Source organism: Prionailurus bengalensis, chromosome B1 (assembly GCF_016509475.1).
Source record: "Prionailurus bengalensis isolate Pbe53 chromosome B1, Fcat_Pben_1.1_paternal_pri, whole genome shotgun sequence".
Taxonomy (NCBI): domain Eukaryota; kingdom Metazoa; phylum Chordata; class Mammalia; order Carnivora; family Felidae; genus Prionailurus; species Prionailurus bengalensis.
The window spans coordinates 73550416-73575115 of NC_057344.1; the positions used below are offsets into that span (position 1 = coordinate 73550416).

Consider the following 24700-nt stretch of genomic DNA (forward strand, 5'->3'; position numbering starts at 1 on the left):
TAGAACAATTGAAGGAGAAAATATATACAGAGCGCACTGAACATACATTCACCCTGGTTATTGTAAGAGAAAAGCACCCCCACTGATGAATTCAGTAGATAAAAATTGAATTCCTAAAACAGGAAACCTGAGATCTATAATAATTTTCCTGTAGAAAGATTCATTGTTTTATGAGAATAAGTTTTTCCGTTGGTTTGTCTATCATTTTACTTGTTTTTGGTAGCATTGCCTGATTTAGGACCGTCACGGACAGCCTAGGAATTAACATCTTTGCAAGGATCCCAAGGTGGAGAGATTGTCATTTCGCCTATCTTCCCCACTTTCTCATCACCTTCTCTCACGCGCTTTCTTATCCTGCACTCACACTGAGGTGACTTCCAGAATCCCAGGAGAAATATAAAAGGAAGGGGAAGGGAAAGGTCAAAGTTAAGCAGAATGGAGAAGGAGGCCAAGTTGGAGAAACAGCAGGGTCTCTGTCAGGTGCCATGCAGGACTGTCTGTTCACCATCCGTCACCCTCCACTGTGGACCCACAGTTCATCCGGGGCTGCTGCAGACACAGCCCTGTCTGTCCAGTAATACGGGTCAAGGGCACTTCCCTTGTTTTCACTGGGTCGTAACCTTAGCCAGCCCTCATTTCTCCTATTCTAGTTGGTAACTGGCATGGCCCGGGCACTTTATTCCACTGAGAACATGGGAAACCACTCTGTCTTTGAAGGTGTACTTCCCAATTGTTTTTTAGTCGCCAATGTCTAGGGCACTTGGGACCTCAGAGCATGAGAGCCACTTCCAGGTTTGTTGTTAACCTCACCCCAAACAGTACTCTCTTTCTGCCCTCCCTCACCCTAGGCCGGTGCTTCTTCCACTGGCCTCTTTGTCTCCTGTGCCAAATCTTTTTTTTTTTTTTTTTTTTTGTCAGAATCCTCTTTCCTCTTTGCTCAGTGTATCCCTGAACAGTGGGAGAGGGAGGGGGCGGGAGAGATGGGAAGGGAGAGGGGGAGGGAGAGGGGGAGAGAGAGAGAAGGAAAAGTGAGTGAGAAAGTCCAGGCTTTGTGACTTACTAAGGATTTTTGTCAAAGATGAAAGTATCAAAATGTACCAGACAGAAATGGAAAATGGTGCTTTAAAGTAGGAACACAGGGGCGCCTGGGTGGCGCAGTCGGTTAAGCGTCCGACTTCAGCCAGGTCACGATCTCGCGGTCCGTGAGTTCGAGCCCCGCGTCGGGCTCTGGGCTGATGGCTCAGAGCCTGGAGCCTGTTTCCGATCCTGTGTCTCCCTCTCTCTCTGCCCCTCCCCCGTTCATGCTCTGTCTCTCTCTGTCCCCAAAAAATAAATAAACGTTGAAAAAAAAATTAAAAAAAAAATAAAGTAGGAACACACGTTTTGCTTTAGAAAAGTAAAAATTGCAAAGGATTGTTTTCTTCTGTTGTATTCTCTCCCCTTTTCCTGATTTTTACTTGGAGGCAACGCAAAATAAAAGGGATGGGATCTATTCCTCTACTGTGCTATGCACTCTGTTACCTTTCTAAAACATGAAAAATCCAGAATTGCAAAGCAAATCTGACCCCAGATATTTGGGATAAGTACCTTCACTGCCACCATCCACTCCAGACTTGATTCTAATCACCTCCTAACTGGTCTCCTTCCTTCCACCCTTGCTGCCCTTCAGTTTATTCTGAATGCGACGCCTAGAGTGACAGTTAAAATCTAAGTCAATTCAAACTACTCCTCTGCTCAAAACCCTCCAATAAATCCTCCTTTCAGCGGCCCACAGAGGCCTCCATGACCTGCCCCTTGCCATGCTGACATCACCCTGCTGGCTTCCTTGCTGTTCCCTGAACAGGCCTGGGATGTACATTGTACTCCTGCCTCAGGGCCTTTGCACTTGCTCTTTCCTTCAGATTACTGAAGTCAAGCTCCCTCATATAGGTCAGTCTTTACTCACATGGTACCTTCTAAGTGAGACTTCCGCTGGCGATCTTTTCTAAAATTGCGTCTTCCTCCAATATTTCCTTACCCCTCCTCTTTAGCAGTTAAGATTTATCCTAGGGGTAAAAGTGTTTTGTTTTGTTTTTTCCCTCTTTGGACATCAAGAAAACTTGCCTTGAATATCTTTGAACTGTAGTCTGAAATTATTGCCTCCTAAGAGTTTTAAGTGGTACTCTCATTCATCTTTAAGAGTCAGTGCTAAAGTACTGATACCACGCTCTTACACGTGAACTCATATCTCAAGGTTAAAAGTAGAATGAATGAACTTCTTTGTTTTAAAATTCTTTTCTAGGATCTTTGTCAATTATTCTGCATCTCGGTGTTCAGGAGAAATCCATTTGTAATCACTTCTCATTTATCCAACAGGGTGGACTAAGCGCCCAAGCTTTTGTTCGTGTGGAAATAGAGGACGTGAATGATAACGCACCTGTCTTTAACCCATCAACCTACGTGATGAGCATTAGCGGCCAGACCCAGCCAGGCACTGAGATCATCAATGTTCTTGCCACTGACAGAGATTCTGGGATATATGGAACAGTGACTTATGAACTCATTCCCGGAGACCTGTCGTCCCTTTTCACCATTGACTCCACTACGGGTACGTGATCTTGGAACGGTTTTCCTCTGAAATCAGTAGCTTCTGCGTAACAGCCAGAAAATTGGCAAAAGTGCTTTTTTATTAGCAGGGATGCTGCAGGGCTCATTTCACCTTCCAGAAGGCAGTAAGGTATATTGTAAAGATCTGAGACTTCGTGGTTAGATGAGACCTGGGTGGGAGTTCAAGCCTTGTTTCCTACTGGTCTTATGATCTTTCTTGGCCTCAGTCTCTTTACTTCAAAAGAAGTGCTCTTGGGGTACATGGGTGGCTCAGTCAGGTAAGTGCTGACTTCGGCTCAGGTCGTGATCTCACAGTTCATGAGTTCAAGCCCCATGTTGGGCTCTGTGCTGACAGCTGAGAGCCTGGAGCCTGCTTCTGATCCTGTGTCCCCTCTCTCTGCCCCTCCCCCATTCACGCTCTGCTTCTCTCAAAAATAAAATAAACATTAGAAAAAAAAATTTAAAAGTAGTGCTCTTAATCCCTATGTGGCAAGGTTTTCTGAGTATTAAAGGCAGCCAATTATGAGAAACAGCTGGCCAATAGTATTTATTTTGCAAATGTTCATTTACTCTGTTCATATGATCTTGCCATGTATGGATGATTTCCATCATTTCAGTGTATTAATAGATAATATTAGTACAAAGAGCATTGCATGGACACCCAAAGTAGATCCCTTTCTTCTACCAGGTCTGGCATTCCCTAGTGTCTTTGGGTCTTAGCTTCCATGTTGTTAAAATGGTACCTAAAGCTCCATTTAGTTCTCTAATATGGTAACCGCACCTGCCAGACAAGTGCAGTGCGTAAACGGAATCTTCTAGAAATAATCAAAATACAGGAGGTTATCATTCCCTTCTTACTGGTTTATTGGTAAAGTAATGTTTGAAATATTTGATTACAAGAAAATAGGAAATTTCAAGTACACTGTATTACATTGTATTACTTCTCAGATAGTAGAGATACTCTGGTCCTGAAATGATGCAGCAAAAAAACCCCCCAAAAACCCCGTTTTTTCTTTTTCATTTTTCCTTCTTTTATATTTTTTAAATTTAATCTTACCTTATTGTAGTAAGAACACTTAACATGGGTTCTGCCCTCTTAACAGACTTTTAAGTGTACAATGCATTATTGTTGTTGACTCTAGGCACAGCATATCGCAAATCTCTAGAACTTACTCATCTTGCTTCACTGAAACTTTATGCCCATGGAGTAGCAATTTCCCATTTCTCCTTCCTTGCTAACCTGTTGCAACCACCATTCCACTCTTTGATTTTATGACCCTGACTATTTTAGAGACCTCGTGTAAGTGGAATAATGCAGTATTTGTGCTTCTGTTACTGGCTTCGTTCACTCAACATAATGTCTTCCGGGCTCATCCGTGTTTTTGCATATTGCAGGATTTCCTTCTGTTTCAAGACTGAATAATATTCCATCGGATGCAAATACCACGTTTTCTTTATCCATCCATCTATGGATAGACATTTAGGTTGTTTCCACAACTTGCCTGTTGTGAACAGTACTTCAGTGCTCATGGAAGTGCAGATATCTCTTTGAGATTACATTTCTTCTTCTTCTTTTTTTAATGTTCATTTATTTATTTTGAGAGAGAGTGAGCAAGCAGCAGAGGGGAGTAGAGAGAGAAGGAAAGAGAGAATCCCAAGCAGGCTCTGCACTGTCAGGGCAGAGCCTGACGCGGGGCTCAATCTCACGAATTGTGAGATCATGACCTGAGCCGAAATCGAAGAGTTGGACACTTAACTGACTGAGCCACCCAGGCGCCCCGAGTTTATATTTCTTCTTAAAGCACCTGACCGGAGCATGAGTAGAATATGTTTCTATTGTGATGATGGTAATGTCAGGTGCTACAATAGGCATTTTCTGTAGATGGTCTTTATTGGAGCTTCACAATCCCCTTTGCAACAACCAGATTCATTTAGCAACAAACAGTAATTTACACAGGAAATCATCTACCAAGTGAGCTTGGCTTCTCACCCAGGCCTGGTAAGGGGAGAGTCATTAATTCTTGTTTGGAAGGTGTACTTGCATCCGGTGTGTGACTTGCAGCCGGTGTGTGACTGGCTGAGGGATTAGTTGTTTTTTACAATGGCAGTCTCTTTTTTTTTTTAATATTTTTTTTTAACATTTATTCATTTCTTGAGAGACAGAGAGAGACAGAGCGTGAGTAAGGGAGGGGCAGAGAGAAAGGGAGACACAGAATCTGAAGCAACCACCAGGCTCTGAACTGAGAGCACAGAGCCTGACGCGGGGCTCGAACTCACAAACTGTGAGATTGTGACCTGAGCCGAAGTTGGATGCTTAACCGACTGAGCCACCCAGGCGCCCCTACAATGGCAGCCTTAATAAGGTAGAACTTTCCTTGCTCAAAATAATACACTGACATGGATCCTTTAACATTTCAAAGATCAGAAGAAAATACCTTTTTTTTTCCCTTTGGGAAATTGCTTATCTTGGCTTTTTCAAAATTCATCTGAACTGCTTGTCAAATTGTCAGGCCCTCTAGGACACTAGCATTGCCAAAAATATATAGGTCAGCCAGTAATCAGGGCACAGGATCTAAAAACATTTAGTAGATTGTTTTTAAAAGACATCAACATACTCCTCGTCTAGTTTCCCCTGGAAGGTCTTGAAGAATGAGCTGTACTGTGTTCTGTTTTTAGAAGAGATCTCTTGTTGCTGCACTGGCTTCAGTAAGCCACAGGCTTCCATTCCTGGCACAGGCTATAAGACAAATGCCATTGTTAATCAAGGAGAACGCTTTACGTGGGTCATTATCTAGGGAAGTATCATGGTATTTTTTTTTATAAAGCAAAGACCAAATTCGTAATGGAAGTAGCCTTGGGTTATTATTGTTGGCAGTTTTGATGCCGGTTCATTTAGGTTGAAGATGTTTTTCTAACAGTGCTTAGAATTGGGTTGCACTTAATCACAATTCATGAGAAATTCATGAGGCCTGGTAATGCTTTACTTTAACCTTTAGAAGAGAATTAAACAGCATCACAACTAGCTAAGGGGAAAAGTTGCTTAGTGAACAGGCAGTCTTTAATTTGAACAGCCGAATTCAAGTTCATCTGTTGGCTGACCGCAACTCTGAATACATTTTCTATACTGTACATAATAGTTAGGCTTCTAGGCCATGCCATAAAAGCTAATTTAATTGTCAGTGTCCTTAAAAAGTGGAACAAGGATCTGTGTTGGAATATGGTTTTCCGCTTCTGCATCTGTTTTTTTGGTTGTAACCTATAAAAAGTTGGACTTTCTTGCTTTTGCCATTGGGTCTGTCTTTACAGAAGCTGCCAGTTTAAATACAGGGTCAAGGGATTGCTTCTATCAATATATATTTGTAGAATGAATGAATAAATGGAAGGAATGAATAAATCCTGATTACATATTCTTAAGAAACTTCAAGGGAGTGTCATTGATAACACAGGGCAAAACTTTGCTTAAAATCCTTGTTCCCCATCACAGTGTGGTAGGTAATGCTGTGGCCTCCAATCCAAATTCTTTCCAATCTCTCTGTGCTAGCTAGCACTTTTCTAGATGTATATGCTAACTATACTAAATATATTTGTATTTATATGTAGTTATATATAGCCTTACATACTTATATAGATGGCTAGCTGTATAGTTTTATATTATATGAGAAAGAGTTGGAAAATTGATGAGCTAATTTCTACATTGTCACCTCTTCCTGAATCACTCTAAAAATCTCTCTTAGACATCCATTCATTTGCTCATGGTTGATGCTTCCTCTATCAGACATGCTATTTTATAAGCTTCCCCGCTTTGTGCTATAGGCTCATGTTTTTCTGAAGACAAGAGGTTTTCCATTGATCTGTCTGTACCACAACCAAGACTCATGCTTTAAAAATAGAGCTCTTTGACTTTCTGTGTTCATCTGGTAAGAAAAATGTTTTGGAGAAAACTGGAAGGGGATGTGGTGATGTCATGGCTGTTTTCTCTTGTGGGTTTATCTTCCTGTTCTGTTTCTGGTTTTCTAAGTTTGTTGTTGGTTCAAAGCACATTTTTGTAAAACGTGCTTCGGCACCAGGAGAGAGATAGTGAGCTGAGCCTTCATTTCTCTTACTCTCCGTTAGCTGGGTTCCTTTGATGTGGGCACGAGTCAGACCACACTGTTTTGAGTTTTAAAAGAAGGAAACACAAGAGCCATATTTATTAATAGCTCTTTTTATGTCTTTAATCCCATTTAATGAATTGTATGTAGATTTTTTTTCCTACATTGTTTGAAGTGTTCTCTTTAGTAGCATGAAAAGGTAGTGCTTTAGCTTTTGTGTTTGTCCTGTTTATTTAGTAACCTTACACTGAAGCAAACGTTACTGCTATTTCAGATTATTTTAAGGTGTCAGACTGAAAACATTTGTGTTGGTCGTTTACAGCAGTCCAACGGCCTCTTTACTAGGGTTACCTTCAGTTAAATTCTTCAGGTTTACCTCTTTTTATAGAAGCAAGTCAATGATGTAAAGAAAAGTCAGTTGAAGTTCTAAAGAGTGTAGCTCATCTGTTCAAGGCAGAAAATGGAAGTAAGTTCATCCTCCCAAGACATATTTATTCACGGGGTGCCTGGGTGGCTCCCTCGGTTAAACTTCCGGCTCTTGGTTTTGGCTCAGCTCATGATCTCACGGTTCATGAGTTCAAGCCTGGTATCAGGCTCTGTGGTGACAGTGTGAGGCCTGCTTGGGATTCTCTCTCTCTCTCTCTCTCTCTCTCTCTCTCTCTGCCCCTCCCCCACTTGCATGTGCCCAAATTTTCTCTTTCTCTCAAAATAAGTAAACATTTCCAAAAAAAAAAATTAAAAAAAGACAAATTTATTCAATACCTATTATGTGCCAGGCACTGTTTTAAGTATTTGGGATACATTGGTGAGTGAGAGAGATAAAAATTCTTGTTCTCATAGAGCTTACAACAAAAGCTTATGTTGCCCTGCCTATTGTCTGTTCTATGTTTAGTTGTGGTGTATACAAAATCCTAGTTTAGCATTACAGAAGAACAAGTAATTAAAAGGGTAACTGAGAGACTGAAACTGCCACACAAAGGCAGCCATGTCTCTGCGTTTGGTTGCAATCTTTTATTTGTACAGGGTGTGTGGATTTTAATATAGACTGTAAGTAATGCAACACAGACTCTGTTTTTCTTTATTTCAAGGGCAAATCTTTTTCTAATGTGAGTGTTAGGCTCACATTTCATATCATGTAATGATTCTCATAATTCTTCATGATTGCCACTTTCCTACATTTAGAACATTCTGATGTGTAGCTAATAAATGAAAACCACGTCTCATTTCATAAGGGATGTGAACCTACCCATGCTAAAAAAAAATGACTTCCTTTTATTTGCAAGACAGAGACTAAAATTAATCACGAACACCAAATCAGTGTGTGTTTCTTTTGTAGGAAACAAAAGCACATTGGAGAGTTTTCCTATTAATTTTTCTAGTATAAGATCACAGACTGGTTGGGGATGGAAGAGACTTTCTGATTCAGCTCCCTTATTTATTTAGCAGAGGAAGAAATTGGGGCTGAAAGGGATTCAGTGACTTGCCCGAGGATACACAGTTGGTATATGGCAGAATTGGATGTAAACCCTCTCTTGGACCCATCATCGGTTCCCGTTTTGGTCTGTCTCAGATGATAACACCTTTTAATATCTTTTCCGTACATTGCCTATATGAGCCTTACATCAACTTACGGCATAAACAAAACAGAGGCTTTTGTGCCCATCTGCAAATTAAGAGAATAAAGACCTTAAGAGTCTTAGCGACTTGCTGAGGGACATAGTCACAAACCTGACACTTGAATTTACTTCTCAGACTTACATTTTAAGGCTCTTTCCATTATTATGCCTTTTCCCCCCTTTTAAACTAAACTCAAAGCTAAGATAAATATAAGTTTCATTGTCTCAACTAAATAAGATAGAAATATGATCTCTCGCTGTGACTTCTTGTATAAGTCTATTGGAAATGCCAAATCACCTCTTGATTTATTTGCTCTTGTCGACTGAATACATAGAATTCCGTGACATCTTCTAAAATGGGTACGTTTTCCTTAAAAATCCTTATATTGTCGATATGAGACAAAATTTTCAGTCCGTTCCATGCCTTTCAGCCACTACAACTTAGTAACCCCAGTGTGTGTGAAATAAATAGTAGAAGGTCACCTATTCACTGAATAAGTTTCTATATTCTCACAAAGTGAATATAGGGAAGACATCATAAATACTAATGACCAATAAGAAATTGATATTGACATCCCATAGTTCTTGGTTTGTCTCTGTTTTTGGGAAAACTACACTTGCAGACTCCATGATTGGTAATGGTCATGATTTTGTGCTTGTTTTTGTTTTTAGCTATCTCATACCTTACAAGTTTAGCAATGACCCCCCAGCTTATTTTCTAACTACGAATGACCACCTTGATTGAGGATCTCATCTTTTTCAGGAGATTGGGTAATGACAGTCAGTATTGCTTCATTAGCAGAATTGTGTGTATATTAGATTTTAATTAAGAGAGGACCTTTGTCTTTAAGTTCTTTAATTAGTCTATCAATTAAAATATTTCATCCCAACACCTTCCTCTATTTAAATAAGAAGTGACAAGGTAAAGAACATAGACAAACATTATTGCACATTATAATTGGTAAGCACAAATCCAAGCACTGGATAATTCAAGCATAAAATAACCAGTGCTCATTAATATCCAGTAAATGAATCAATGTCTGGTTTTTTTAAATTTTTTTAAAAGTTTCTTTATTTTTGAGAGACAGAGACACAGATAGAGTGCAAGCTGGGAAGGCAGAGAGAGAGGGAGACACAGAATCTGAAGCAGGCTCTAGGCTCTGAGCTGTCAGCACAGAGCTTAATGCAGGGCTCGAACCCACAAATTGTGGGATCATGACCTGAGCCGAAGTCAGACGCTCGACAGACTGAGCCACCCAGACGCCCCTCAATGTCTATTTTTTTAAAGTTAAAGTTTGTCTCCTGCACTGCTGGTTAATAATAATTTGCAAGTGTCATGAAAAAAGAGCGCTAAGTAATTGCTGTACTTTAAAATATGAAAATACAATGCCATAAATTCTAAGCTGAAAATATAGGCAAAAAGAGACATTCATTTTATTGACCATTTTGTTATTTATTACATATATATGCATATTTATAAGTAATATATGTTATAGAGCTGTATATAATTAATTTTTGGCACTCCCTTTTATTTATTTTTTATTTTTTATTTAAAAAAAATTTTTTTTCAACGTTTATTTATTTTTGGGACAGAGAGAGACAGAGCATGAACGGGGGAGGGGCAGAGAGAGAGGGAGACACAGAATCAGAAACAGGCTCCAGGCTCTGAGCCATCAGCCCAGAGCCCGACGCGGGGCTCGAACTCCTGGACCGCGAGATCCTGACCTGGCTGAAGTCGGAGGCTTAACCGACTGCGCCACCCAGGCGCCCCGGCCCTCCCTTTTAATAGGCACCTCCATTTATTTAAAATTGTTGGATTCAAGGGGTGCCAGGTGGCTCAGTCAGTTAAGCATCTCACTTTGGCTAGGTCATGATCTTGGGGTTCATGAGTTTGAGCCCTGCATCGGGCTCGCTGCTGTCAGTGCAGGGGCCTGATTCAGATGTTCTTCCCCCCCGCCCCGCCCCTCCCCTGCGCGCATTGCACTCTCTCTCTCAAAAATAAATAATATAAAAAAATAATAAAAATTTAAAAATGTTGGATTCATGCAAATGGGTTTTCTTGAGCCTCTTTATATTCAAGTGCTAAAAAAAGTGAACGTTTTGAAACATCCAGCATGTAGAAGGACAAACTTGATCCTAATACTTCCCTCTTCTAAGTGGTCAGCATTAGTTCAAAGAAACTCACGAGCTTCTTCCTGGTCTTTAATACGAATTGCTTCACTACGCAAGATTGGCTTTGAAAGTAAAAATAAATAGTAACTGCTCAAAAGAGGCCTAATAAAATTCATACGTAGAGACATAAACTAGACTTTGTTCAAATATAAAGACATATTTGGTCATTTTACTCCCCTGCCTTAAATATTCTAGTGACTTTCCATGGCTCTTTGGCTGAAGGCCAGATCTTTGTTATGGTCTACCGGGGCTTTCATGATCTGCTCTGCTTTCCGCTGTGGCCTCAGCTCCAATAACTCTTTTCATCTCTGTGCTTGTTCCTTATATCAACGACCACTTCTCCTCCTCCTCCTCCTCTTATCGTCAGACTTACATGAAGCAAGCTCATTCTACTGATGCATCAAGCCGAGTGCCAATTCAACTATCAGGCTGTAGTAGAAACCATAATATCATCGGAACTGAACACTGGAGGCTTCCTGTCCAGCCTGACTTTTCTGTCGGGACAGACCGTGGAAGAAACAAAATCGTATCTTAAAAAGTTTATAACTGGGCACTGATTTTTAAAGAAGAGAATGAGAGGGGCGCCTGGGTGGCTCAGTCGGTTAAGCGTCTGACTTTGGTTCAGGTCATGATCTCACTGTTTGTGGGTTTGAGCCCCGTTTGTCAGGCTCTGTGCTGACAGCTCAGAGCCTGGAGCCTGCTTCGGATTCTGTGTCTCCCTCTCTCTCTGCCCCTCCCCTTCTCGTTCTCTCTCTGTCTCTCAAAAAAAAAAAAAAAAAAAGAATAAACATTAAAACTGTTTTTAAAAAAATAAGTAAACACTAAAAAAATAGAGAATGAAATAATCTTAATGTTTAGGGGTACCAGGGTTTAAATAACCTGATGGATCTTTCCCATAATAAAGCTACCCTTGCCAGTAGAACAAAAATATGACAGCTTGCTGACTTAACAGCACTGTGCTTTCCTCTGCTTTTCATTGAGAGTGAAATGAAAAGTCTGAAAAAAAAAAATAGGAAAGTCTATTTGCTAATAGTATCTCTTCCTTTCTGTGGCCTGGACCTGGATGTGTACCTATTATTTGCCTCTCTTTTTTCTGCTTTTCCTGGACTCATCAGCTACCCTTTGGGTTATCATATTTTTGAAAAAACACTTTCACACTTCAGGGACAATCAAGTTTACAGGCCCTATAGTCCCATCATCCCTTTTTGGTAATTTAGCATTAGCCTCCATGCAATCAAAATGTTAAGGGCAAACTCCATGTATCGATCACAGTAATGACTGTAAAGAGTGTAGGCCCTCAGAAGAAAGCTCTGGAAAATCTAGAGTATTCAAGAAAGGGATTAAGGACTATAGAACTTGAGATGAATCTCACAGGATAGCTCACATTTGGTCAAGCAAGAGGGAAGAATGAATAGTGATTCAGGAGAAGCAAACAATATACATGAAGGCATTAAGATGGGACTTAGTAAACATTTGCAACCAGAAATGAAAATGTAGGTTTGGGGGGCGCCTGGGTGGCTCAGTCGGTTGAGCGTCTGACTTCATTCAGCTCAGGTCATGATCTCACAGTCTGTGAGTTCGAGCCCCATGTCGGGCTCTATGCTGACAGCTCGGAGCCTGGAGCCTGCTTCGGATTCTGTGTCTCCCTCTCTCTCTGCCCCTCCCCCGCTCATGCTCTGTCTCTCTCTCTGCCAAAAATAAATAAAACATTAGAAATTTTAAAAAATAAAAATAAAATGTAGGTTTGGGCTGAGATATATATAGAGATAGAGATATAGTAAATTCCCCATTGAGTGAGGATACTAGACTTAATGTAAGATTTATAAAGGAGATCTCTGGAAACAAATTTTATTATTCTGAACTTCGCTCACATCGTCAAAGGTAATAAATAAAGGTGAATAGAGAGTTGATAGTTTGCAGAGAGCTGCTCTTGACTTGTGAGTTCTCCTCTGGTGAGACGCCTACACCTTACTGACCACTTAGAGAACTTAGTATGTGTTCCTTCAGTTTGGTGCTAGCAGACTCAAGTCAGACTCTCACATCAGAAATCTAAAGAGGGAGTGTCTAACAATGGAATAAAGAAGAGGTTTCCAGGGCACCTGGGCGGCTCGGTCAGTTAAGCATCCACCTTTGGCTCAGGTCATGATCTCACAGTTCATGAGTTCGAGCCCCTCATCAGGCTCTGTGCTGACCGCTCAGAGCCTGGAGCCTGCCTTGGATTCTGTGTCTCCCTCTCTCTCTGCACCTCCCCCATGCGCATGCTCTCTCTCTCTCTCTCAAAAATAAACTTTAAAAATTTTTTAAAAAATACAAGAAGAGGTTTCCGAATGGAGACAAACTCTAGGAGTTTATAGGGGCAAAGAATACTTAATGGTCTCTCCTGGATGTGGGTCATTTGTGAGGGAGAGAGCGGACAACCTGGGTGTAGAATCATTTCAGATGCTGCCCAGAAAGGGCCAGCAGGAGAAGTTTTGAACATTTCCAGCTTTGTAGGCATCAAAGAAGCAAGCAGTAAAGTGACCTGTCTAAAGAGAGATGTGCTCACCTCGGATAAGGCAGCTTCAGATTGGAGGTTTGAAGCTTTCTCCAAAAAAACAATGACAGCATCCATAAGAGAAAGTGGCTTTTAAACAGCTGCCCGGCCAAAGAGTGCCACCCCAATAGTGCCTGTCAGGTCAGAATGTTCCTGCTCCTCTCTCCTTTCCTCTTTTCCCCTTCCTTCCATCCTAGATGGTCAGGAACTCACACTGTTAGCAAGATGAGGGAGAAGAGCTAGATGGGGAAATTACTTCTGACTTGCAGCCTGTGTCCCGCCTGAAATTTGAATCCAGTTTTGAGTTTTGATTATTAGTGGACCTTCATATTCAAATTATTAAATTGAGACGGTTTTGTGACTTAAACTAACAAAGAATAAAATACCTAGGAATAAACTTAACCAAGGAGGTAAAAAGACTTGTACTCTAAAAATGGTTGGGTGGGGCGCCTGGGTGGCGCAGTCGGTTAAGCGTCCGACTTCAGCCAGGTCACGATCTCGCGGTCCGTGAGTTCGAGCCCCGCGTCGGGCTCTGGGCTGATGACTCAGAGCCTGGAGCCTGTTTCTGATTCTGTGTCTCCCTCTCTCTCTGCCCCTCCCCCGTTCATGCTCTGTCTCTCTCTGTCCCAAAAATAAATAAACGTTGAAAAAAAAATTAAAAAAAAAAATAAAAATGGTTGGATACTAATGAAGGAAACTGAAGATGACACAAACAAATGGAAAGGTATTCCATGCTCATGGATTGGAAGAATTAATATTGTCAAATGTCCGTAGTACCCAAAGCAACCTATAGATTTGATGCAATTCCTATCAAGACCCCAACAGCATTTTTCACAAAACTAGAACAAATAATTTACTACAATTTGTATGGAACAAAAGAAAGAATTTTAACGGGTTGACAGTGACTGTGGAAATTATAGGAGCCTCCTTAATTTTCACTTAGATGCAGGGGAAGAACAGTGAGCCATACAAAATAAATTTGAATAGGAGAAAAAAAGTGGCTCTCTGATTGCACCCCATGAGCTGTTTTCATCGCCATACTTGTTACATATTTATGGCAGTAGGAGATCATCATGTCTGGAGAGATGGGCTACAGAATGACAGAAAGCTACACTGAGTGAGGTCACTTATGAAGCACTTTAAAAGCATGACGGAGAAGTTCAAACTTGATTTGTGTAGGGAATAAGGAATGACACGAGGATTTTGAGCCTTAGCACGTCATGGTGGTATGTAAAGAAAATTACCCTGGGAGTGGTATGCTAAGTGGACTTGATTCCTGTTGAGAGGTCTTCTGGCTTGTAGACAGTTGCCTCCTCTCATTATTCTAACATGTTGGAGAGAGAGTGAGTTCTCTCCAGTCCTATAAGATCAGGCTCCACCCCTATGACCTGATTTAATCTTAATTACTACTCCAAATGCAGTCATATTGGGGATTAGGACTTCAACATATGAATATTTAGGGGACACAAGTCCATAGCACATATGCTCATTAAAGCCATAGGAATGTAAGGGGCACCTGAGTGGCTCAGTTGGTTGAGCGACCGACTTCGGCTCAGGTCATGATCTCACAGTTTGTGGGTTCGAGCCCCACGTCGCACTCTGTGCTGACAGCTCAGAGCCTTGAGTCAGCTTTAGATTCTGTGTCTCCTTCTCTCTCTCTCTGTCCCTCCTCTACTCATACTCTGTCTCTTTCTCTCAAAAGTAAATAATAAAAAAAAATTAAAAAATAAAAACTATAGGAAGGTAAGAAGCAGGTAATGAGCTGTGCCATAGTCTCAACCCATAGAAGATATTCCCTTTTTATAGTTGTTCAGATCCTTCCATGTTTTCCAGTGTGCATATATTTCTGTGTGTGTGTGTGTAGGGGGGTACGGTACATATAAAGTATGTGTTAGTGTTTATGATTATATTTTACATATTCTGTAATCTAACATTCTCAGTTAGCAGTACTTCATGGATTTTTCACAGTGGAGAACATTTTAAAAATATTTATGCAGAATGAATATTTTTAACACAGTGAATTGATACTATAGATTGATTTTTACAATTTTCTTCCATATAAAATATAGCATGTAAAATCCTTCTACATGAAAACATGTATATATATATTTTAGATGCTACACTAATATTCTATTGTATTAATATACACATTGTATCGAACCATTCATTCTTTCCTTATGCTGTCCCTTTAAGGGTGAGGATTCAGTTTCCTCTCACCCTCCCAGCTCTCCCAGAGCCTGCTGATTTTTTAAAATTCCAAGTTTTAAGTCTAGGTTGTAAGAATGCAAACTTGGGCTCCTCTGGTTTTCAAAGCCAAATGTTATGGGGATTGTCCTCTCCATGTGGGCTCCTCCATGTGGGGGTCTCTTTTCTTTCCCTACTCCTTACAGGCACTGTCCTGTCCTGAAGACAGCCCCTGAGTCCATTTACTTCTAGGCCCTGTCTCAGCCCTTCCTATCCTCTTCGATGTGCCCCCCTCCCTCCATTTAGTTGTAGAGCTTGTTCTCCCAGGCTTTCGGTCATTTTCTGGGTTATTTACACCGATGTGAGCGTTATCTAGTTGTATCCATGGGACAAGGTGAGCCTAGGGTCCTCCTACTGTGCCATCCTCCCCAGAACCCCCATTCATTCTCTTCTTGATGGATAGTAAAGTCACTTGTGATATTGCAAAAGACATCCTCTCCATTTCTTTCTATGCACTTCTGTGAGCAGAGGGCAGGCTTCTAGGTTACTGAATATGAATGGTTTACAGATTGATACATACTGCCTAAGTGCTTTTGAACAGTGTATAATAAAACCACATCATTTATTATCCCTGAGTCTCATCACTTAAAAAGTTTGTAACAAACATTAGAGTAAAAACAAGAGGCAGTTGTTTTCCTTTCACATTTCTGTGTTGTTTTTTTTTTAATTTAGTTTGAACATTATCATATTTACTCACGTGCCTTTCTTTCTTATTTAAACTATCTGTCCTGGGGCGCCTGGGTGGCTCAGCCAGTTAAGTGTCTGACTGCGGCTCTGGTCCCGATCTCGAGGTCCAGAAGTTCGAGCCCACATAGGACTCTGAGCTGTTACGGGCCCACCATCAGGTACTGTGCTGATAGCTCAGAGCCTGGAGCCTGCTTTGGACTCTGTGTCTCCCTCTGTCTCTGTTTCCTCTGCTCATGTGCTCACTCTCTCTCTCTCTCTCTCTCTCTCTCAAAAATAAACATTAAAAATAAAATTAAACTATCTGTCCTTCTCTACTGCTGACCTCACTTTTGTTTTACTTGTATTTTTCCCCTTTGTTGCAGAACTCTTCATTTATTATTGGGATACTAAATCGTTGTTTCAAAATGTCTTTTGATTTTATTTATAAATCATCAAGTAGGGGCGCCTGGGTGGCGCAGTCGGTTAAGCGTCCGACTTCAGCCAGGTCACGATCTCGCGGTCCGGGAGTTCGAGCCCCGCGTCGGGCTCTGGGCTGATGGCTCAGAGCCTGGAGCCTGTTTCCGATTCTGTGTCTCCCTCTCTCTCTGCCCCTCCCCCGTTCATGCTCTGTCTCTCTCTGTCCCAAAAATAAATAAACGTTGAAAAAAAAATTTAAATAAATCATCAAGTAAATTAATGAACTCATGACTGAATAAGAAAGATTTAAAAATGCTAATTAAAATACGCATTAAATTTATGATAAGCATGTGTACACAGGCCACTGTAGGATCATAGAAGGTAGATCTCAAGCAAAATGGAGGGTATATGAAAGTCAGCTGCACCAGGTGAGACTTGAGCTGTGCTTTAAAATGTGAATGGAAGTCAGAAAAGATGAAGAGATTGTTCTAGGAAGAGGATGCAGTAATCTAAATGGAAAAGAGCAAGATCTATCCTGGAAATTATAGGTATTTCCCTGTGCTTAGGGCAAAAGTACTGTACAGAGAGTGGTGAGATGGGCTACCGAGGTGAAAAGGGTTCATTTACCAGCAACTTGGTTTATTTAGATAAGGCATTTGGACTTCACCCTGAAAACCTGGGGAGGCACCGACATGTCTAGACTTGGATTTTAGGAAGACTGTTCTTTTTTTTTTTTTTTTTTAATTTTTTTTTCAACGTTTATTTATTTTTGGGACAGAGAGAGACAGAGCATGAACGGGGGAGGGGCAGAGAGAGAGGGAGACACAGAATCGGAAACAGGCTCCAGGCTCTGAGCCATCAGCCCAGAGCCCGACGCGGGGCTCGAACTCACGGACCGCGAGATCGTGACCTGGCTGAAGTCGGACGCTTAACCGACTGCGCCACCCAGGTGCCCCAGGAAGACTGTTCTAATACAAGTATGAAAAATGGTTCAGAAGGAGTCATCTGGAATCAGGAGGACCAAGTATAGTTGAGGCAGATGTTAATCCTTTAATTGTCATGATCATCTAGAGTGCACAATGAAGCCTTCAAAAATTTCTCTGTAATCGGAATTGAGTCAACTGTGGAAGAATATATACCCAGGGAACAAGGATGATTGGGGGCTTAGAGAGACTTTTCGTTTTCTTCTGTAGACAGACACTTCTGTATTATTTGAGCTTTTATTTTTTAACCAACCATATATTTTCATAATAATTTTTAAAGCTCATCAATAACAGATGGGAAGAATCTGACTTAGAAATATATGTGGTAAGTATTGAGTGCTTTGGTGGAGTCAGTATGAACCTAATTTTAATATGGCTGCTATAGCTGGTGTAAGAATACTTGGTTACATTAATATTTTCTAAGTATTCTAATAAGGAGTGTTTATACTCTTTTTTGTAATATACTGTATCTGCAACTATGTGTTCACCAATCAACTTGGAGCATGTTCAGGAGAAATGAACCAACCATGAGTGAAAGGACTTAAAATCGTGTTAGGTAAGGAACTGTTATGGAAAATGGGGAAGTTGTCAGGAAAGATATTTGACTTTGGTTATTGATGATGTGCTCTGTTAAAGACATATAAAACATATTAAACTTCTAGTACAAATAAAAACAAGAAATTGGAGTTGTGAGAGGACAGATTTTGACTTAAAAAAGAAAGAAACTCGGGGCACCTGGGTGGCTCAGTCGGTTAAGCGTCCGACTTCAGCTGAGCTGACTGTTGGTTTTGGCTCCTGTCATGCTCTCACGGTTCTTGGGATTGAGCCCGATGTCAGGCTCCATGCTGGTGGTGAGGAATTTGCTTGGGATTCTCTCTCTCCCTCTCTCTCTGTCCCTCCCCCACTTGCACCCATTCTCTCTCAAAATAAATAAATACACATTAAAATTTTTTAAAAAACCTAACATGTTTATTTCTGAAGCTGGTTATATCCATTTTCATGTTTTCAAACTAGCATGCAAAAGGGTGGTGTTAATAATATTAAATAATTGGTTTTCTCAGCATTACTGGATCCTTCCCCAACTTAACTATTCACAGGTTCTCCTCTCACACAATTTACATAAGCCCAACTTGCCAGTCTTGCCCCTATGGTTTTAGCATTTATTTAAGTGTTCTTACCCATAGCTGTCAACATTATATCTTCTCACTAGCAAAGATAGAATAAAGCCAATTGAACAAGAGAGCTTCCCTACACTAGTTGAGGTCACATATCAAATACTTCAGAAGGTGAAATTTTAGTTTCATTCTGTAGAGTTAGGATCCTGAAGCCTGGGCAGATTGTGATCATTTTACAGTCCTGCATTAGCTGAGATTACATTGGATTATGGGGTCATACTCGACTATCCCATCATCCTGGGCTGGTGATATGGTTGTAAGTCCTAACAAAGGTGACACAATTTCTGTTTACTGGTGAATGTTGTAGAGATGTCTGATGTTTAAGCTCTAGGAAAATATTGCTTACCTGACAGAATTTGGACATCATTTTGCAAATATGCTCAAGTTCTTGTATTGGAAGATAGAGCTATTAGGGTTCTCTAGAGAAACAGAACCAGTAGGAGAGATAGATAGATAGATAGATAGATAGATAGATAGATAGACAGATAGATATAAAGAGACTTGTTACAAGGAACTAGCTCATGTAATTATAGAGGCAAATAAGTCCCCAGATCTGCAAGTGGGTTGGTAAACTGGAGACCCAGGAGAACCGATGATGTAGTTCCAGTCTGACGACTGGCTGTCTCAAGACTTAGAAAGAGCTGAGGTTTCAGTATAATTCTGAAGGCACCAAAACAAAACCTAACAAAGCAAAACAAAGCAAAACAGTCTCAGCTCAAAGGGAGTCAGGCATGAGGAATCGCCCTTACTCAGGGAAGTGTCAGCCTTTCTGTTGTATTTAGGCCTTCAACTGGTTGGACAAGGCCATCCACATCAGGGAGGGCAACCTGCTGGAATTGGTCTACCCATTTAAACATTAATCTCCTCCAAAACGCCATCACAGAAATATGCAGCATAATGTTTGACCAGATGTTTGGGCACCCCATGGCCCAGTCAAGTTGACATAAAATTAACTATCACAGTAGAGTTAGCAGATTGGCTCATCAGTATTTATTTCATGTTCCCTGTTTTTCAATTCTTCCCTTCCCCTACCCAGGAATTATTTACTTAACATCAACTCTTAGTCATTTGGAATCCACTACACTTCTGTTGATGGTCTGTGCTCGAGACGGTGGCGGGCTCACATCTGTCATTAATGCTGACATCACCATACACATTCTTCAGACAATGCTGGCACCTGCTGAATTTGAAAGGCCTAAGTATACTTTCTCAGTTTATGAAGATGTACTTGAAGACAGTCCTGTGGGAACAGTGAAAGCAAAAGAGTCCTTGAGTAAGTACTTCTTATGCCCTGTTAAAATCCATTATTGGAATCATTTCTTGTGTTTTCTTAGGCTGTGCAATCTTGAATGAATCTTTTCCTCCCTCCATGCAAGAAGAATGGAGACCACACAATCTGTGACTCGCTCTTTGTTCTTTCAACATTATTTCTATCCTACAATTTTTCCTAATCAAAAAGGTAATAAATACTTTTAGAAGTTTAAAACAATACAGAATGATTATAACATAGAAAGCGTGTATCTATAACCCACTCCTCCAAATAGACACATGTGCGCTCGTGTGCACACACACACACACACACGCACACACTTTTAAAATTTTTTATGAAAATACGTCCTACTACAGTTTTTGTTTTACAGTTATCCTCCCCCCCCCCCTTGATAGATGGAGGACAGTTTTCCAAGTAACTGGACATCATTCTGTTTTAATTTAAAAAAAGATTGCATAGTCCTTTCACTTAGATATAAACATGTTTTGCTATTAATTTGAATGATTTACAATCATTTTTTGCTAGTCCATGCAATATTCATGCAAATATCCATGTATGACTTATTGAGGTTTCTCGGCAGGGTAGATTCCTGAAGTGAATTGCCTGTCTAAAGATCTTGTCCTGCTTACAGTCCATTTCTTCTCTGTCCTCTTTCCCTTCCCTTACTGTTTTTTGGGGTTATTTGCCATTCCTAGGTAGATATAGAGAAGCATCAAGCATAAACTTAGCCTGTCTTCCCCAAATATGTAAAATAGGCATCCAAATTATTTTCCGAACATCTTTCTCTTTCACTTAATGCAAAACTACTGAAAGGCAGAGAGTGAAACCTGGGGCTTGCTCCTTGTCCATTGGACATTACCTTTGTCCACTAATACATCTTAACCATGTATCTACTTTCCAGGAGACGTTGGGGAGCCGAGGAAGAGGTAAGACACTGCATAGTGTTTTCTGTGGATGTAGTATAGATTAATGCTTTCAGTTTTCAGTATTTCCAGTAGGTGCATTCTTTTGGCATATGGTGATTGTTTTCTCTTTCTCTGCCCCCACACTCCCCACCTTTTTTTGCCCCAGATTCCTCAGAGCCAGTTTCTTACAGAATCTCCTCTGGTGATCTGGACAGAAAGTTCTCTATTCACCCGTGGCTGGGTGTCATTCGAACCCAGAAGCCTCTGGATCACGAAACCCAGCCCGTGGTTGTGCTCACGGTGCAGGCGCAGCTCGGCGGCTCCCCTGCTTACGGCAGTACAGAGGTCAACATAACTGTAATCGATGTCAATGACAACCATCCAGTATTTCCCAAAGCCTCTGATGAGGTTAAAATATCCCAGACCACACTGCCTGGCACAGCCTTGTACCTTGCCCGTGCACAAGACAACGACAGTGGGCAGAATGGATTCATCCGATACACCATTGCAAGCCAGAATCCAAGCATCTTTTCCATTGACTCGGGGCTTGGTGTGGTGTACCTCAATGAGAGTCTGGGAAGTGGGACACCCCAGAAGTGCACACTAACTCTCATGGCCCAGGACCTGGGCGTTCCTCCTCAGGCATCCCTGTTAGTGCTGACAGTTGTGATCGAAGAGCAAGAACAGAGCCCGTCTTTGACTTTTGCAAACTTGGTCTATCAAGTGGAGGTTAGTGAGTCTGTCTCACTGATGACCCAAATACTGCAAATACACGCCTACCCACTTGGGCCACAGGGCACAAGCTTGCAGCTCCTGTACTCGCTGGAACCCAGCGCGGACTCTGCTGCGTTTGGCATCCGCCCTCACACAGGTTGGATTTATTTGCGGCGACAGCTTGACTATGAATCCACACAGACATATAATTTTAGAGTGTTTGCCTGGATCCCGGAGGACAGATTGTCGCAAAATGTGAGCACTTCAGTAATTGTTCATGTCCTGGATGAGAATGACAATTCCCCTACCTTCTTGCATGATGTGTTGTTTTTGAAAGTCGAGGAGAGCCCTGTTCCCCAAGGGGTAATAGGCAAAATTACAGCAATTGACAGAGACTCGGGAAAGAATGGACAGCTGTCATATTTCCTTTTGTCTGATGGAAAATTCTTCAAGATGAATCCTAACACAGGTAGCATTTTGTAGCTTCCACTTACTCCTTTAAAGTTGAAATTAACAAAACTCAAATCTTTTAGTTATAACATTAGTACAAACATGCAGTGAAAGTTAGTTTTTAGTAGATAACTTACTCAGTTAGAATGTTGTGATTTTAAAATGAAGTCAAAATTGAATAGAATTTCACCTGTAATGATTCATTCTTCTCTTCCCTCACACCGACATATTGCCAATATATGGTTCTTATTCTGAATTAGAGGTATGGTCAGAATTGGACTGAATGAATCCTTGTGCAAAGTCTGATTTTACCCCCGACCATTCTTTTTCACTTGTAGATTTTTTAAAATGCCAAATAGTTTATAAAAGATAAGTGTCATCAATGTAAAACTAGAAAATAATCCATCAGGTAAGATTTCAAAATCACTCTATTGGTGTATTTCCCCATTTGCATTCTGGTAAGGGAACCATGGTGAAAGGGCAAATATTTCCACTGGGTATTTTCCCAAGTCTTCATTATGAAGTTAAATGTAAAAATGCTATTATATTTTTAAATTTGTATTTCAGAAATTTACAAGGATTTTATTTCATTCTGCAACCACCTACAAATGAAATACGTTGATATTGCAATCATATAGCTGAGGAAACTGTGACTCAGGTCAAACAACATGCCCAAGGTTGTGGAGCTAGAAGGAAATAGAGAAGGCCTTCACTTCATACAACTCCAGGAGATACGGTTATGTTGTAGCCTTTGTAATTGGTACCCCCTGCCCTGTAGTGGGACAGAATTTGAATTCACTTCTGGTTAACTTCAAGCCTTTATGAAGTGCCTGTTATGTGAATTAGGAACAGGTGCCCCTTCCTCCAGCAGATGGAGCTTTACACCAGGGCACATGACTTGCCAGGGAGGCTGCAAACTGGATTTCAGCTCTCATTCACTCCCAAGCTGGGACGCCCTCTGCAGGGCACAAAGTGCCTAGCTATACAGGGTGACCTGCTTGCTCTTTACTTCCCTCCGGTAGACAGTTTTGTAGGTCTTCTATTTCACCTGTGTTTTTTTTTTTTCACTTGGTATTTAAAAAATAAATTAAAATATACAGTTGGTTCCCCCATGATTTTCTCTCTCCTGCGATTATCCAGCACCCAGATTCAGAAAGACCAGGTGTCCTTTCCTCGAATTGATATATGGCTTTTAAGCAAGTAGTTTAACCTCAGAGCTCAGTTTCCTCACCATGACTAGAAGGGATAATTCCTGCTGTGCTTCGTTGTCCTGCTCTGAAGGGAAGAGAGCTAAAGTCAGTGAAGGGACTTGGAAGACTACCTTCTGTATTCCCGTTCACCAGGGATGAGTGCAGTGTGGCAACATAGGAGTTGAGACCACCCTTCAGAGCATGGTGGGCGTGGCTGCGCCCCCACCCTGGTGCTCTGAGCGGTCTCTGTGGTGATCCGGACTGGCTCCCATGGAAGCCCAGCCTGCCTTGGCATTTCCTGTGTGCAGCACCACGCTGGACTCCACAGTCTTTTTCACCACTGCCCTCCAGACTGCTACTTGTCAATCGGAGTTGGTTCGTCAAATAAAAATGTGCTTGCCATTCAGGGTGTAGCGTTTTCAGAGGAGAAGTACAGTTTGGAACTCTCAAAACGCAGTTGCTGTGTATGTGATTTTTGTCAAAAATTTTGTAAACACTACATAAATGTAGTTTATGTGGTAAACACTGGGTTTCGGCTCAACAGTTCGGCACCTTACCCAAACAGGAATTTTCCTTTCTGTTCCTAATTTCACTTTTTGTTTTGTTTTACACACTGTCATTTCATTTGGATGAAGAGGGCAAAAGTAACAGGAAGTCGCTTTGTATTGACTTTCTCACAAATAGATATTTCCATAAGGAGTGAGGAAATGAATGGCGGTGGAGCCCTGAAGCAGGAGCTGGGCTTTGGGGAAAGAATATGTGGCCTCCAATGCCCCTGGCAGCAGGTGGAGGTAGCTGCGATTTTCTGCCCGGGTCTCCACGGCTGAAGTCTCTGAGGTGAAGAAACTGAGACCAAAAACCCAGAACTTGTAATGTCAGAGCTGCTTTTCATGATATTATAAAGCAGTATGAAGAACGATATGCTGGGGGCGCCTGGGTGGCTCAGTCGGTTAAGTGCCGACTTCAGCTCTCAGGGCATGATCTCATGGCTCGTGAGTTTGAGCCCCGTGTCGGGCCCTGTGCTGACGGCTCAGAGACCGGAGCCTGCTTCGGATTCTGTGTCTCCCTCTTTCTCTGCCCCACCCCTGCTCATGCTCTATTTCAAAAATGAATAAACATTAAAAATAAATTATAAATAGATAAATAATTTTAAAAGGATACGCTGTAATTTTAAATCTTCTAAATTATTACAAAATTCACATGGAGTACTTTATCATTTATTTTTACGAATGCATTTTTCTTTCAGTTCAAATGGTCAATGGTAGATAGTTTGAAATACAAAGAGGGACAAATTTAAAGTGGTATTTTCAGGAGAAACTTCAGGAAATTTAGCAGTGGAGTCAAACTACTAATATACATCATCTTGGAAACTGTGCATTTACTCTGAGTTCTCTATCTGGTTTTCCTTTCTGTGATTTAGTTTGGATGTGGTTCATACTGGCAAGATTCTAGTACGTGGTGACAGCCTCTTTTGTTCTACTCCATATTCCTTAGGCGAATTGATCAGTTGGGTGGCATTGGACCATGAGCATCAGGTACACCATCAGGTGATTGTCCTAGTGACCGACCATGGCTCCCCACCACGAAACGCCAGCATGGTGGTTTACATCTCAGTTACTGACATCAACGACAACAGGCCATATTTCCCACAGTGTCTCCCTGGAAAGGAATTGCACGTCAAGGTTTGT

General features: G+C 41.2%; 1 protein-coding gene across 1 annotated transcript in view; it reads left to right on the forward strand.

The window, feature by feature from the left end:
- Positions 1 to 24700, forward strand: part of LOC122468918 (protocadherin-23-like) — a 125734-nt gene that overhangs the window by 16233 nt on the left and 84801 nt on the right. The window contains 5 exon segments of the mRNA XM_043555857.1: positions 2356 to 2587; positions 19520 to 19756; positions 20825 to 21851; positions 22571 to 22674; positions 24507 to 24694. Of these exon segments, the coding sequence (XP_043411792.1) occupies positions 2356 to 2587; positions 19520 to 19756; positions 20825 to 21851; positions 22571 to 22674; positions 24507 to 24694 (1788 nt within the window).